This window comes from Chlorocebus sabaeus, chromosome 9 (genome assembly GCF_047675955.1).
Source record: "Chlorocebus sabaeus isolate Y175 chromosome 9, mChlSab1.0.hap1, whole genome shotgun sequence".
NCBI classification, from domain to species: Eukaryota; Metazoa; Chordata; class Mammalia; order Primates; family Cercopithecidae; genus Chlorocebus; species Chlorocebus sabaeus.
The window spans coordinates 46,572,591-46,586,168 of record NC_132912.1 but is presented as its reverse complement, the minus strand read 5'-3'; the positions used below and the strand labels follow the sequence as shown (position 1 = coordinate 46,586,168).

Below are 13,578 nucleotides of genomic sequence, written 5' to 3'. Positions count from 1 at the left end.
CCCCATGGATCAGCCCTGCTCCCGATAGGCCCTGCTCCTGTGCTAACCTCCCTGCATACCCCACCCTCCCCACCGCTGACCTCCAGCCCGGCCCACGAGGATCTGAAGAAGCAGCTGGCTTGCATCCTGGCGCAGCGAGCCCCATGGAGCCCTACCAACGTCCTAGGCTGGGGTTAGCCCTATGGTGGCTTGGGGCAGAGAGGGGGAGAATCCCAGTGGAGGAAGGCTGCTAGGAGCCCTAGGAGAGCTGCTGGGAGGCGGGGCTCGAGCTGTGCCTCCTAGGTAGGCAGGGCCGAGGTAGCAGTAAGAGGAGGAAGGGCCTGCAAGGCGAAGGGAACCGGGCAGGCGAAGGCATGGCCGCCGGAGGGGCGGTGCTGGGCCTGGGAAGCAGCCGGGCCAGGTGAAGCAGCGCGGTGAGCCCCCGGGGGGCCTGCTTCCGCCGAGCCTCACCCTCCCTCCGCCCTCTCTCCGTCTCCTGCCTTCAGAGGACGTACATCTTCACCTTTCTCCTGAGCTCCCGGGTCTTTATGCCCCCTCATGACCTGCTGGCCCGTGTGGGGCAGATCTGTGTGGAGCAGAAGCAGCAGCTGGAGGCCGGGCCTGAAAAGGTGATCTGGGGCCTGGCTGGGGCAAGGGCGGGGGCAGGGGGCGGAGGTGAGGTCAAGGCTAGGGGCTGGGGCGTGGCCTCGTTGGGGCAGGGGGCGGGGTCAGGGCTAGGGTTGGGCGTGGCCTAGCTGGGGTTGTAGGGTGGGGTCCAGGGTAGTACCAGGGGGTGGGGTCATGGCTGGCGTTGGGGCGTGGCCTGACTGGGGCGGTGTGGTCTCGGGGCAGGGTCACGGCTAGGGTTAGGCATGGCCTGGCTGGGCTGGCGGGGCCTGGGGGCGGGGTCAGGGCTAGGGTTGGGGCGTGGCCTGGCTGGGGCTGTGGGGCGGGTCTGAGTTGGGGAGTGGCGCCACACCAGGCTGGGGTGAGGTCTGGAATGGAGCTGTGGGTTGGGTTAGGGGCGTGGTGGGAGGGGGAGGCCGGAGCCGGCAACGTGGGCGTAATCCCGTGGTTTGGAGGCTGTGCGACGTGGGCGAAGAAAGCTGCAGGGCTGCGGACTGTGTGGTGCAGGGGCCGGGGGCGAGGTCCAGCGGTCTGAGTGGGCTGGTGTGGGCTGGCGCAGTCTTTGTGGGCGCAGGAGGGGCTTGGCCTGTGGTGCGTTCTGGGGGATTGGAGGTTGGGGGCGCGGCGACTGAGCCTCGGGCACAGTCCCTCCTCCATGGGGGTTGAGGCCCCTCCATGGGGGTTGAGGCAGCGCGGGCATCTTCCGAGAGGGTCGAAGTCGTTTCAGCCAAGAGGGCCAGTCCCCATGCTCTAGGCCCTGTGCTGGGTGGGGTCGTGCGTGCCTGTGGACTAGGGCGCGGGGGCGCGTCGCCTCTCCTCAGGGTCACACCCCTTTCAGCGCTGTCGCCCTACTTTCAACCGCGGGGGGCAGACGGGAGCTCTCTAAGTGGATGGCTTGGCTTGGGTTATTTTACTGTATTGTTTTTATGGGTGACTTCTCATTATAGCAAATGGAATTAGTTTTTTGTCACCTTATAGATGGGGTAGGTTTTTTGAATGTAAGTTTATTTAAGTGAAAAGAAAGCCAACTTAAGGGAAAGGAAGAAGGAACCAAACAGGAGTCCTGTGGTGGTTCAGGTCTGGCCAAACTGCAGGTGGCACGCAGTTGGGGGCTGTGCCCAGCACAGGCCCTGGGGTGTGGCTCCGGGATGTGGGAAGCTTGCACAATTTACCATCTTGTCCTCTGCTCTGCCCTGTGGGGCCTCACTCTGTATCCTCTGCTGCCCCAGGCCAAGCTGAAGTCCTTCTCAGCCAAGATTGTGCAGCTCCTGAAGGAGTGGACGGAGGCCTTCCCCTATGACTTCCAGGATGAGAAGGCCATGGCCGAGCTGAAAGCCATCACACACCGTGTCACCCAGTGCGATGAGGTGAGTGCTCCCTGGGCTCTGGTCAGGGTCCTTGGGTGTGTGTCAGGGTCTGCCCTTGGGAGGGTGGGGGCTTCGGGGATAATTCTGTATGTGGTCCCCTTCCATGTTACTCCCCCAGGAGAGTTGCTGGGTGGCCCCATTCAACCTCCCTTCCCCCAGATGACAGCTCAGCTGTCCAGCAGTGGGCCAGGGTCACTCATGATACTGCACACAGGGACCTTGCAGCCCAGTTGCAGGCCTGGCGATCATTGCCTCGACCCTCTCCTGGCCCTTGCTGTTCTTGTCCCTGGAGTGGGAGCCTATTGAGAGTTTGTAAGGTTCTGCCTGTCCTGGATTAGTGAGAGGAGGTGGCGGTAAGGCTTTAAATAGGCCTCCCATTTTTCAAATGTCTTCACCCTTGCCTTTGGTGGAGAGAGAACTGGAGATGCTTGGGCCAACTGGGCCTCCACAGTAGAAGCATTCCCTGTGCTTAGCAGCTCCTGTTCACCCAGAGTACTCCAGGAGGAGCCAGGGATCCCAGGCTGCCCCCACCTAGGGGGCAGAGACTCCTGGCTTTGGCAGAAGCCTTTCCCATGCCTTGAACTGTTCTATGGGCCGCTACTGCTGCAGGAAGCACCTCAGTGGGCCGCCTCTGAAAAAGTCATGCTTTTCAGACCCAAAAGCTCAGCCTTGAGCCTGTCTCTGCCCTTAGCCTCAATCTGGTCAGGCACATCCCTGGAGGTGAGATGGATCCTACCCACAGTGGTGGTGGCCTTGCTGCCAGCCCATGCTGGCACCCTTATTGCCCTCAACCCCACAGGAGAATGGCACAGTGAAGAAGGCCATTGCCCAGATGACGCAGAGCCTGTTGCTGTCCCTGGCCGCCCGGAGCCAGCTCCAGGAACTGCGCGAGAAGCTTCGGCCACCGGCTGTAGACAAGGGGCCCATCCTCAAGACCAAGCCACCAGCCGCCCAGAAGGACATCCTGGGCGTGTGCTGCGACCCCCTGGTGCTGGCCCAGCAGCTGACTCACATTGAGCTGGTCAGTGCTGCTTCATGCCCTGACTGGGGGGCGGGGGCTGCGGGACCACAGTGCCTCTTTCAGCACAGCACTGCAGGCCCCTGCTAGTCACACTGAGCCATCAGGGAAGCCCACCTGCCAGTCCCAACTGCTACACTTCATGCCAGGTGTGTGTCCATCTGAGTGGCGGGCACCTCTGTGCCTGGCACTCACATCCTCAGGAGCACAGCAGTGCTGTGTTAGTGGGAGGAGTTGGAGCAGCGTCGTCCTGCAGTGGGGACTGCAGTGGCCCTAGGATGGAGGACTGGCCTGGGAGGAGGTGAAGGTCCTATGCCCTGGGCAGCTCCTCCTCTCCCTGTGCCCACGCCTATGCAGTGCTGTCCCTTCTCCAGGGGAGGCTTGTCACCTTCCCTTTGCTGTCTTCCACCCCAGGACAGGGTCAGCAGCATTTACCCTGAGGACTTGATGCAGATCGTCAGCCACATGGACTCCTTGGACAACCACAGGGTAAGTGGGCCAAGGCCCGTGGCACCCCTGCCAGCCCTGTCTGCCTGGCACTTGCACTCCATGCAGGGTGGGTTTGGGCCTCACTTAGCATGCCCCGAGTGCCTCTGGAGTGCTGGGCCATGAGCCCTGATGGATATGGCACTGGCCCTCCTAGCACCTGCTCCAAGAGGCCTTAGATGGCTGTGCTGGTCATGGATGATGAGTGCTGGGAAAGGTCACAGACTTGGGCTGGGGAGCCAGCCTGGCCTGCCAGCCCTGCACTGGGCAGCAAGGAGCAGGCAGGCATGATCGAGGCTGCTGCAGTGTAGGCTGAGCCATGGCTGGGGACCAGGGCCAGCTGTGGGGACTGAGTTGTCCAGCCAGGGTCCTCCAGGCCCCCTATGACCTGCTGTGTCCTTTCCAGTGCCGAGGGGACCTGACCAAGACCTACAGCCTGGAGGCCTACGACAACTGGTTCAACTGCCTGAGCATGCTGGTGGCCACTGAGGTGTGCCGGGTAAGTGCCTACGGCAGACATGGTGGGGTGGCTGCCATGCCCACACCCAGCGAGGCCCTGATCCTGCCCCAGAAGTTAGATGATGGAACTTTAAGAGTGAACGCACGAAGTCCCGGTTGCATTGTCAGGGCCTTGGTGGTCCCCCAACCCCAACATACAGCAATTCCTTCAATGACAACAGACACCCTGTCCATGGAGTGCTCCCCATGCCCAGCACCATTTTTCTTGCCTGTGTGAAGCTTTGCCGGCCCTCACAGCCCTCTGGGGCAGATGGTGCCCTCCCTTTGATGACTGAGGAGCCTGAGCATAGGCTGTGCGCATGTCTGGGCCTCCCAGACGCAGCCATAGACCTGGACCAGCCCACTGTGGCCAGAAGCTAAGTCCCAAGGTCCTCCCTGCCCCTCTGTTCCTCTGCCCGGTGGCCCCAGCTCCTGCTGTCCCCTGGCAGCGCCGTGCTGAGGTCACCTGCCACCTTCCAGGTGGTGAAGAAGAAACACCGGACCCGCATGTTGGAGTTTTTCATTGATGTGGCCCGGGAGTGCTTCAACATTGGGAACTTCAACTCCATGATGGCCATCATCTGTGAGTGACTGGGCACCCAGGGTGGGACTGCTGCGTGGCCTGCCCCCCAGCCCTGACCCTACCTGCTGTCCTCTGCAGCTGGCATGAACCTCAGTCCTGTGGCGAGGCTGAAGAAAACTTGGTCCAAGGTCAAGACAGCCAAGTTTGATGTCTTGGAGGTAGGCACCTGAGTCCCTGTCACAGCTGCGAGCCGTACCCACTTTGTCCCGCAATGGCTCGAAGGGGGCCCTGACAGTGGGGGTGGGGGGCTGCTGTCCTCTCCCTGTGGTCAGTACCTACCTGCTGGCTGAGTTGGCCTGGCGTGTTCATCCTCCAGCAGTGGGGACTTAAGGTGTCCTCGGTTACTTCAGGCGGACCCGGCATCGCCTAAGGCGAGTTCCAGAGTGGAAGGCGGTTAAGCAAGAATTTGACAAGAGTGGGGTTGTGTTGGAAGACACTGCCTTTTCCTCCTTGGTCAATGTCTCCAGGTCCTGGCTTGTCTAGATGGCCCAGAGGCCGGCAGACAGGATCACCTGCAGCCTTCCTCAGATGTGTGTGATCACAGAGTCCATTTTTGCAAAGCATGTGTCTTGTAGAGCTGATCAGGTCTGGGAGATGTTGATCTAAGTAGAGGAGCAAAGGGAAGTCTCAAAGGAAGGAGGGCGAGGGAGTCAGGCCTGGCAGGCAGGGCAATGACACTTCTTTATGGCTTTCCAGAGGATGCCGGGACCTGAACTCCGAAGCCCTGGCTCCAGAGCTCAGCCAGGCAACCTTGGGCGTCCCCTCTCCTGTGCTAACTCCCAGGCTGCCCAGGGGCCAGGTGCCTTCTCTGTCTGCTGCCTCCTACTCTGCAGAGGGGTGTCTTGAGCAGGTCAGAGGGGCATGGGGCTGCGATGCTCACCAGGTCCTCCCTGTGCCCACAGCATCACATGGACCCGTCCAGCAACTTCTGCAACTACCGCACAGCCCTGCAGGGGGCCACGCAGAGGTCCCAGATGGCCAACAGCAGCCGTGAGAAGATTGTCATCCCTGTGTTCAACCTCTTCGTTAAGGACATCTACTTCTTGCACAAAATCCACACCAACCACCTACCCAACGGGCACATTAACTTCAAGGTGAGCTCAGCTCCATGGGGTCCCAGCACAGGGCAGGCCAGGTGGAAACTGTCTTGAGCTACTGGAGCTGCCAGGCAGTAGCCCTGGGTCAGGGTCTGTGGGTTTCCTGAGCCCTGCCTGAGGTTCACAAGGGCCTTCAAGACCGAAAGCCTTATGGTGGGTCAGGGGTGCTGTTTGACTGCGAGGTTTGAGGTGCGCCCGTCTGTACTTCTGGGTGGATGGCTTAGTTGCAGAGCTTGGAGTCACAGGGAATTTTATTTATCCAGGACCCCGTGGTTCCAGCCTGGCCCCAACAGGGAGACAGCCCTGTCCACCCCTGTGGGATTGGAATTCAGGAGGGGTTTAGGTAGGAAGGGACTTGAGTAGAGAGGAGGCGGCAGAGAATTCCAGATGGAAGTGAAGAGCCTGCCTGGTGGGCCTGAAGGTACCTGCTGAGGGTGGGAGGGTGGGACATAGGTGGCAGGGCAGGTGTAGGCGGCTCTGGGCTGCCGGATGCCTACCTCACACAGGTGAGGGGTGGGCAGGAGCAGGGATCCCTCTGAAGGTCCCAGAGAAGGGACATCACGACATGTTCTGGTTGGCGCCACTGGGCTGGGTGTGGATGGGGTGCCTGCCTCAGGCTGGAGTCATCAGTAGGGCCTTCTTTGGGTCCCTGCACAGAAAGGCAGAGACCCTGCTGCCGGCCTGATGGCCCAGGTGGAGGGCTAGATAGAGTGGCCTTGGGGGACACCTGCTGGCTCTGAGGCTGCATGGCATGCCACCATGGCCACGGGGTCAGCGTGCAGGGCCACTGTCCCATCTCGCTGGAACCAGTGAAGTGGGCAGGAGACTGAGGCCAAAACCTGCGTCCCCTGCCCTGACCGAGTGTTTGGTGCTTAAGGTGACAGATGAACATCAGTTGGTTTTGCTCCCTTCAGAAATTTTGGGAGATCTCCAGACAGATCCATGAGTTCATGACATGGACACAGGTAGAGTGTCCCTTTGAGAAGGACAAGAAGATTCAGAGTTACCTGCTCACGGCGCCCATCTACAGCGAGGAAGGTGAGGGCTGCCTCCCAATGCAGCATGCCTCCCTCCCCACCTGACTCCTTGTCCAGGCCCGGTGCCCTTTGGGGTTGCCCTGGGAGGTGGCCTGCTGGCTGCTCCCTGCCACACAGGCCTGGCTCTGCTCGCATGGGTGAGTGTGCATGAGGGTGGGTCGTGGGATGGATGGAAGAGAAGGACAAGAGACTCAGTTTCCAGTGGCCACTGGAGAGGGTCACATGGGGTTAGGGCAGGAGCTGCAACACGAGGAACCTTCCTAGAGTCCCCAGCAGGCAGCCTGAGCACCCCACACAGCAGAGAACTGTGTTCAGCCCAGCCAGAGGTCACTGTCCCCTTGTCCTGGGCTGCACCCTTGAAGGGACAGCTGGGTTCAGGCAGACACTGCATGGGGACGCAGACTCTGAGGGACTTTCCTGTCTTTCAGCTCTCTTCGTCGCCTCCTTTGAAAGTGAGGGTCCTGAGAACCACATGGAAAAAGACAGCTGGAAGACCCTCAGGTAGGAGAGTGCCAGCGACATGGGAGTCTGTGAGGAAGAGGGAGGACTCAGGGTGGGCACAAGGGTCACCCTCCTGGAAAGGGGGCCTGGGCACTGCCGTGTCCCTAGTGCGGGGCTGCCGGACATGTTTGGTGGGAGGCTGAGGATGGCTTAGACCCGCTGCCCTGCTCGGGCCTGAGTGCTGCCTGTCCCCTGTCCCCCTCTAGGACCACCCTCCTGAACAGAGCCTGAGGCGGATGCAGCCCGCGACGCCAGAGGAAGCACGCGCACTAACTGGGTTTAAATTTCGACTGATGTGGGTTGAGATGAGGAGGCCTCACTGGTTGGGGTCCATTTTGTATATAACTTTTATGAGAAAAAAAATGGTAATTATTTCATGCATCAACCTTTGGCACTTACAAAGTTTTTTTGTTTATTTTAAATAACAGGGCAGGGCCCTGCTTTGGGGAGGGAGAGGGGAGAGTATCATGGGAGATGGCATCCATGATAACATCTTATTCTAATGAAATGTAGATTTTTATTTTCTACTTTTGATTATTAACATCTTATGAAAAAAATATTTTAAAAAACCCAACCAAAACCAACGTGAGCCCTGCCTGCTCGGACGCCTTTCCAGCCAGTGTCTCTGACGTCGGGGTTAGTGCCTTAGAGGGTACTGGGGTCTGGTCTTCCTGCTCTGTGGTTCGGGCTGCGGTGAGTCCCACTCCATCTGGGTGCCTGCCCTCAGGAGGGCTGGTGGCTGGGAGGTCACGTCCGCACACTTCTGGAAGTGAGCCTTTGAGTACAGGCTGTCCAAAGTTTACATTTTCATTTTCCTTTCAGGGATTTGTGGGGTCAGGGAGGGGCAGGGGGCACCTGGCAGCATATTTTCTGTGACAATGTGTCCAGCAAATCATTCTTCAACTACATTTTAGAAAGCAGGAAATCTAAAATAAGGGAGGGAAGCATGGAGTTGTCAGTTTTTTGGGCTGCGACTGAAAGACACACTGAGCTGTGATGAAGAAAAATACACGGCTGACTCCAGGGTGGTGACATTTAGAGCTAGCCTTGAAACCTACCTACAGAGGGGAGGGAGCCAACAGCCCTCCTCCCACCTGGGTGGGCAGCGCCCCTAATTGGAATTAGAAACAAAATTCGCCAGGCCATACTGCTGGAGCTCATTCAGATAAAACTGCCCAATACTGAGAGGTGTTTTCTACACCCAGCTAGAGGAGCACACTCCATTTTCCCATGTCTGACTTCCTGGTGTGAGCCCTGGGCACTACTGACCATGGCACAGGACAGCTGTCCTTCAGAAAGCGTGAGGTCCATCCACGCAGACCGTCTCCCTCGCAGGAATTCCGCACCCTCGTCCCTCTCTGCATTCCCGGCTTCTGCAGGAGCCTTGATTAATGGGGAAGCCTGGGTGAGGATGGGCCAGGTCCCAATTCCCAAAGCTCCTGGGAGAGCCTGAAGACACTGGGAGAGGCTGGGCCTGGGGAGGAGGCAGCCCTAGGCCCGCTGCCCATGCCTCTGGTCCTGGGTGGAGCAGGAATAGTTCCACTGTATTGTCACAGTGTGTTTGCACTTTCTGAGGTTCTAGCTAGTACAGATTGTATATTGATAGTACATATTGCTTTGTTTATGTCTTTGAGATGAGAAAGGCTTAAAACTTGAGAATATATATTTGGAATACAGCCTTAGAATGGTTTCTGTACACATCCACGTGCACTTCACGGGTGATCAGTTCTAGTACCTACTTGAAACAGTGTCTATGTTTGCTACTTTATTTTCCCAATTTGATACATACCCTGATTTGATGTTTTGGTATTTAAGATGAACTCTGAGTATGAAGCTGTACCATAATGCAGGATGTCAGTTTTGGTGTGACTGGACATACTTGCTTCAATAAAAGAACACGTCACTCCCCTCCCTTGCCTGCTATGTGTGTATGGTGAGGGAGCAGCCCTGCTGCTGGCTGGAGACGTGGGTCCCCTGGGGCAGGGAGGAGGGTGAGGCTGCCAGGCTTGCTGTGGCCTTCCCAGGAGGGACTGGGCAAGGGACTTTTGTCTCCAGTTGGCAACACTTTCTAACAAAGGGCTTTCCACTGGATAAGGCAAGACTCGAAAAAAGCTATAGGAGGCACATTTAGTCCTACTTTCCTCAATGTGAGCTCCAAAAAGATATCACTGGCTGCTGTATTGCATGGTCGCATGGTCACGTAAGTTCAGGATACCTAGTTAAGCTAGGCTGTATGGGCTGTGTTACTGCAGAGGAGTCAGATGGCCTCTCTGGGGCAGGGGAGGTTGGGGAACCCCTGGACGCAGTCCTGCGGGGCAGCCTGCAGAAAGCAGGTCTGGAGGGGCTGCTTCTGGTGTCATGAGTTATACACAAGAGTAACAGAGAAGAGGGGTTCACTGGGGGGCACATGAGAGCTCGAGAATTGAAGGAAAAGAACTAAGGCTTCAGAACCAGGACATGGTACTCCCTTCTGCTCCTCCAACCTGCCCATTCCCGCGGTTCTCAGGCCCGGACTAGGTGGGGACTGCACCCCAGGGATAACTCAGCTCATCTTTCACTATGCGCTGAGTGTCATCATTCCCACGAGATGAGCACCATCCAACAGAAACCTTTCTGGGGTAAGGGAATGTCCTGTATCTGTGCTGTCCAGTACAGCAGCTGCCAACCACATGTGGGTCCTGTCCACTGGGATGTGGCCAGTGTGACCCAGGGGCTGAATTTGGGATATGAATTTGGACAGCCAGGGGCCCCTGTGTTGGACGGAAGCTGGGCCTTGGGGCCTTGCCACCGCATGCAGTGGGCAGTAAAGGACAGGTGCTCAGGTGTCTGTGGAGGAAATGGGGACATGGATATGATGCTTGAGCTTTTAGTGAATGATATTTTTTAGGTCTTTAAATCCAATGGCATCTGTAATTTCCTGGTGAAGTTATTTTTGGAAGTGTTCATCTGCCTCTTCTGAAGAAGGGGGAGTGCATAATTTGCCCTTGCCTTGGATACAACCTCAAGCTGGGCGGGCCATCCTCTGCCATGGGCAGTGGCTCTCAAGTGTGGGTCCCTGGGAACATGTTTGAATGTCCATTCTTAGGCCCCTCCACACACCTCCTGAACTGGCAACATGGTGGGGGCCTAGTCCAAGCCTTGGGCCGCACAGTACGTGCGAGAAGCACTTGGTGGGTGACAGTCTGTATACCTTGTGACCAGCACATCCCTGTGTGATGGCTGAATGTCACCCTTCACACACGTTTCAGGAACAAATGGATGTCAGAGTGTCAGATGTAGCAGAATAAGCTAAAGATCTGTACTAAGCCATGGAGACTTCTGTGACACACGTTGCTTGTGACACACACCTACTATGCCCATACGTGAACATAGGCCCTGCTACTCAGGGAGGCACAAGGCAGCAGGGAGGGAACAAGGAGCTGGGGAACCTGGAGTGAGCACTGGTCTTCAGCCCCCAGCTGGAGAAGCTTGGACAAGCTGTTCACCTTATAGCCTCCATGTTCTCATTTGATCTCCCTTGCAGGGCTGTGGTGGCAGACAGAGCAGGCACCCGGTTCACTGTCAGCACAATCAGTGCTGTCTGTGGACTGGCCCTGGTGCTGGGGACGCCAAGCAGCACTTCTGCAAAAGGACACAGCACCTTTTGGGAAAAGTGAAGCAAAGTCTTCAAAGAAGCAAAGGCAGACAGAACAGGCACCTGGTCCACTGTCAGCATAGTCGGTGCTGTCTGTGGACTGGCCCTGGTGCTGGGGACGCCAAGCAGCACTTCTGCAAAAGGCCACAGCACCGTTTGGGAAAAGTGAAGCAAAGGCTCCCTTCTCAAAGGAACACCTGGGGTCCTGGTCAATACGAAGCATGTTAGCATTCACTACAGTCACTGTTCAATCCAACCGGCACAGAAATATAAATGGGAAAGAATTCCCACAAATTTGCATTCAAAACTTCAAGAGGCAAAACTTACAATCCATCTGCAGGCCAGTTTAGATGATGTTAACACAATTTCAATCTTTACTCCCAACAAGGAAGTCAAGATACTGTGAGGAAGGTGAGGGGCTGACGAACACCTCACAAGTATCTACCCCACAGCACCAGGATGCTCAGGTGCAGACGCTCAGGTACGGCTCTACAGCAGCAGGGCCGAGTGGTTCAGCAACAGTGCAGGGAAGAGTGTAAGAAAGTAAACTGCATCACTTGTCCATTTCTGGCAGTGTGAGAGATGAAGTGCGTGCCCACTGAAAATGATAGATAAAGTTGTACCAAATTTAAAAATCCAAGTGAAGGCAGGGAGCCAGAGAAGTCAGGGAAGCTCTGGAGCCTGCTTTGCCTGAGGGTAAGGACCATGAACTTCTGTTTTCAAGTCCACAGGGGTAGAGAAAAACGTCCAGGGCCTGCCTCAAGATGAAGAATCAAATAGGAGACCCCAGCCCATAAAGCTGGCATCTCAAAGAGCCACCCCTCAGTGCAGCCGTGAGCTTGAAATAAGGCGCTCCACCCAAACCCCACCGAGGGAGCTAGGAAAAGCTCCCTGATTTGAACCTCAGCACTGAATGGAGGCAGGGAAATTTTACCTTGATAATTGATAACGATGAATCAGTGAGCTTCACAAAATTTTGCAGCACAAATCAACACTGGTCCAACAAACTTTAAGCTGAGAATTCTTTGAACTGGCCCTGAACCTGTACTGCCCGTAAACATCCAGTAGAAACAAACATTCTGACCTATATTCCAGTTTTTAAAAAAAATCTCCTTAGCTGTGTCTAATTTTGTTCAACCCATCTGTTGGATTTAAAAAATTCAATTATTGTAGTTTTCATTTCTAGATGCTCTATTTGGTTCTTTTCCAAATCTGATCATAATTCTGAAGAAATTACCAGAATCTAACACATAAAGCATTGGAAAACAAGAAACAGGTTGAGACATGGAGGGCACAACAGTTTTAACATGTTATCAGAGTTAGAGAAGCAAAGAGAGAATGAGGCAGAAATCATTTTTGAAAAGAAAACAGCTGAGAATTTTTCAGAGTAACAATCCAAGGAACCCAAAGAATCTTAAGCAGGACCAGAAAAAAAACAAACCCACACACAGATGTATCATAGTGACACAGAACAGAAAAGAAGAGAGTGGATTGCTTTCAATGGATGATGGCTGTTACGCTGATGATTCACAGCAGAAATAACTGAAGCCAAGAGACAGTGGAGTAGTAACTCAAATGTGCTAAAAAGACAAATAATGGCCAATTTAGAATTCTCTACTTTTTAAAACTATTTATTAAATGAGAGATAATAAAGATATTTACAGACAACTCAATGGCGTTTGCTATCCACAGACCTTCCCTAAAAGAAAAACTAAAGGATGGATCTTGACTCTTACTGCAACCCATATACAAAACGATTTCCAGATGGATCACAGACCTAAATATGAAAGGCAATGCAATGAAGTGTCAAAAAAAGAATTTAAAAAATTCTGGAGTAGGAAAGGTTTCTTAAATTGGACACCAAAATCAGTAGCCATAAAAGAAAATTGGTTTTTATTGAAATTAAGAACTTTTGTTTACTGACAGATAACATTAACATACTGAAAGAGAGGCCGTTGCTAGGAGAAGGTATGTGTAATATGCAAATCTGACAAAGGACTCAAATTCAGAATTCAGAATTAACCCCTACAAATCAACTAAAAAAAAAAAATCAAACTTTTTTTTTTTTAAAAAGGCAGAAAAACTTCAACAGGCATTTCACAAAAGAAGATATCTAAATGGCCAATAAGTATATGATGAGGTACTTGATATCATTCCTGGATTATAAACTAAGATGAAAAGAACTGTACACACCCATTAGAAATTATAATTAAAGAGTTTAAATTAAAAACACTGGAAATACTGTGTTGGGGAGGATGTAAAGCAACTGATCTCTCATACATGGCTGGTAAGGGTTATTTAAAAGGATTGAAAAAAATCTGCCCACTCCTGGCAAAACTGATCAAGAAAAAATAGAAAGCATAAATATATCAGGAATGAGAAAAAAAGGATATCACTATAGATCTTATACATATCACAGAGATAATAAGAGGATATTGATTTCATCTGAATTTTCAAATTTATCAGTATAAATTCCTAGAAAATTACGATTTACCCAAAATAACTCAATGAAAGCTTATTCTACAAAAAATAGAAAGTCTGAATAGTTACATAATTACTAAATAAATTGAACAACTGATCAAAAATCTTCCCAGATAGAAAAGTTCATGCCCAAGTGGCTTTCAGGCAGTTCTTCCAGGCAGTTCCAAATATTCAAGGAAGAAATTTATTCTAGTTTTACAAAACTTTTTTAGAAACAGAGTAAGAAGGAACACTTGTAACTTAGTTTATAAGCTAGTATAACCTCAACAG

General features: G+C 53.8%; 1 protein-coding gene across 3 annotated transcripts in view; it reads left to right on the top strand.

Annotated features, from left to right (window-relative positions):
* Positions 1 to 9,102, top strand: part of RASGEF1A (RasGEF domain family member 1A) — a 69,726-nt gene extending 60,624 nt beyond the window's left edge. For all 3 annotated transcript variants that reach the window (XM_037986556.2, XM_007962442.3, XM_007962441.3), the window contains exons 3-13: positions 486 to 608; positions 1,836 to 1,973; positions 2,773 to 2,994; positions 3,406 to 3,480; positions 3,884 to 3,976; positions 4,456 to 4,558; positions 4,637 to 4,716; positions 5,461 to 5,652; positions 6,570 to 6,693; positions 7,121 to 7,193; positions 7,400 to 9,102. In XM_037986556.2, coding sequence (XP_037842484.1) covers positions 486 to 608; positions 1,836 to 1,973; positions 2,773 to 2,994; positions 3,406 to 3,480; positions 3,884 to 3,976; positions 4,456 to 4,558; positions 4,637 to 4,716; positions 5,461 to 5,652; positions 6,570 to 6,693; positions 7,121 to 7,193; positions 7,400 to 7,424 — 1,248 coding nt within the window. In that variant the 3' untranslated portion in view covers positions 7,425 to 9,102. The remainder of the gene's footprint in view (positions 1 to 485; positions 609 to 1,835; positions 1,974 to 2,772; positions 2,995 to 3,405; positions 3,481 to 3,883; positions 3,977 to 4,455; positions 4,559 to 4,636; positions 4,717 to 5,460; positions 5,653 to 6,569; positions 6,694 to 7,120; positions 7,194 to 7,399) is intronic.
* The last annotated feature ends 4,476 nt before the right edge of the window (positions 9,103 to 13,578 follow it).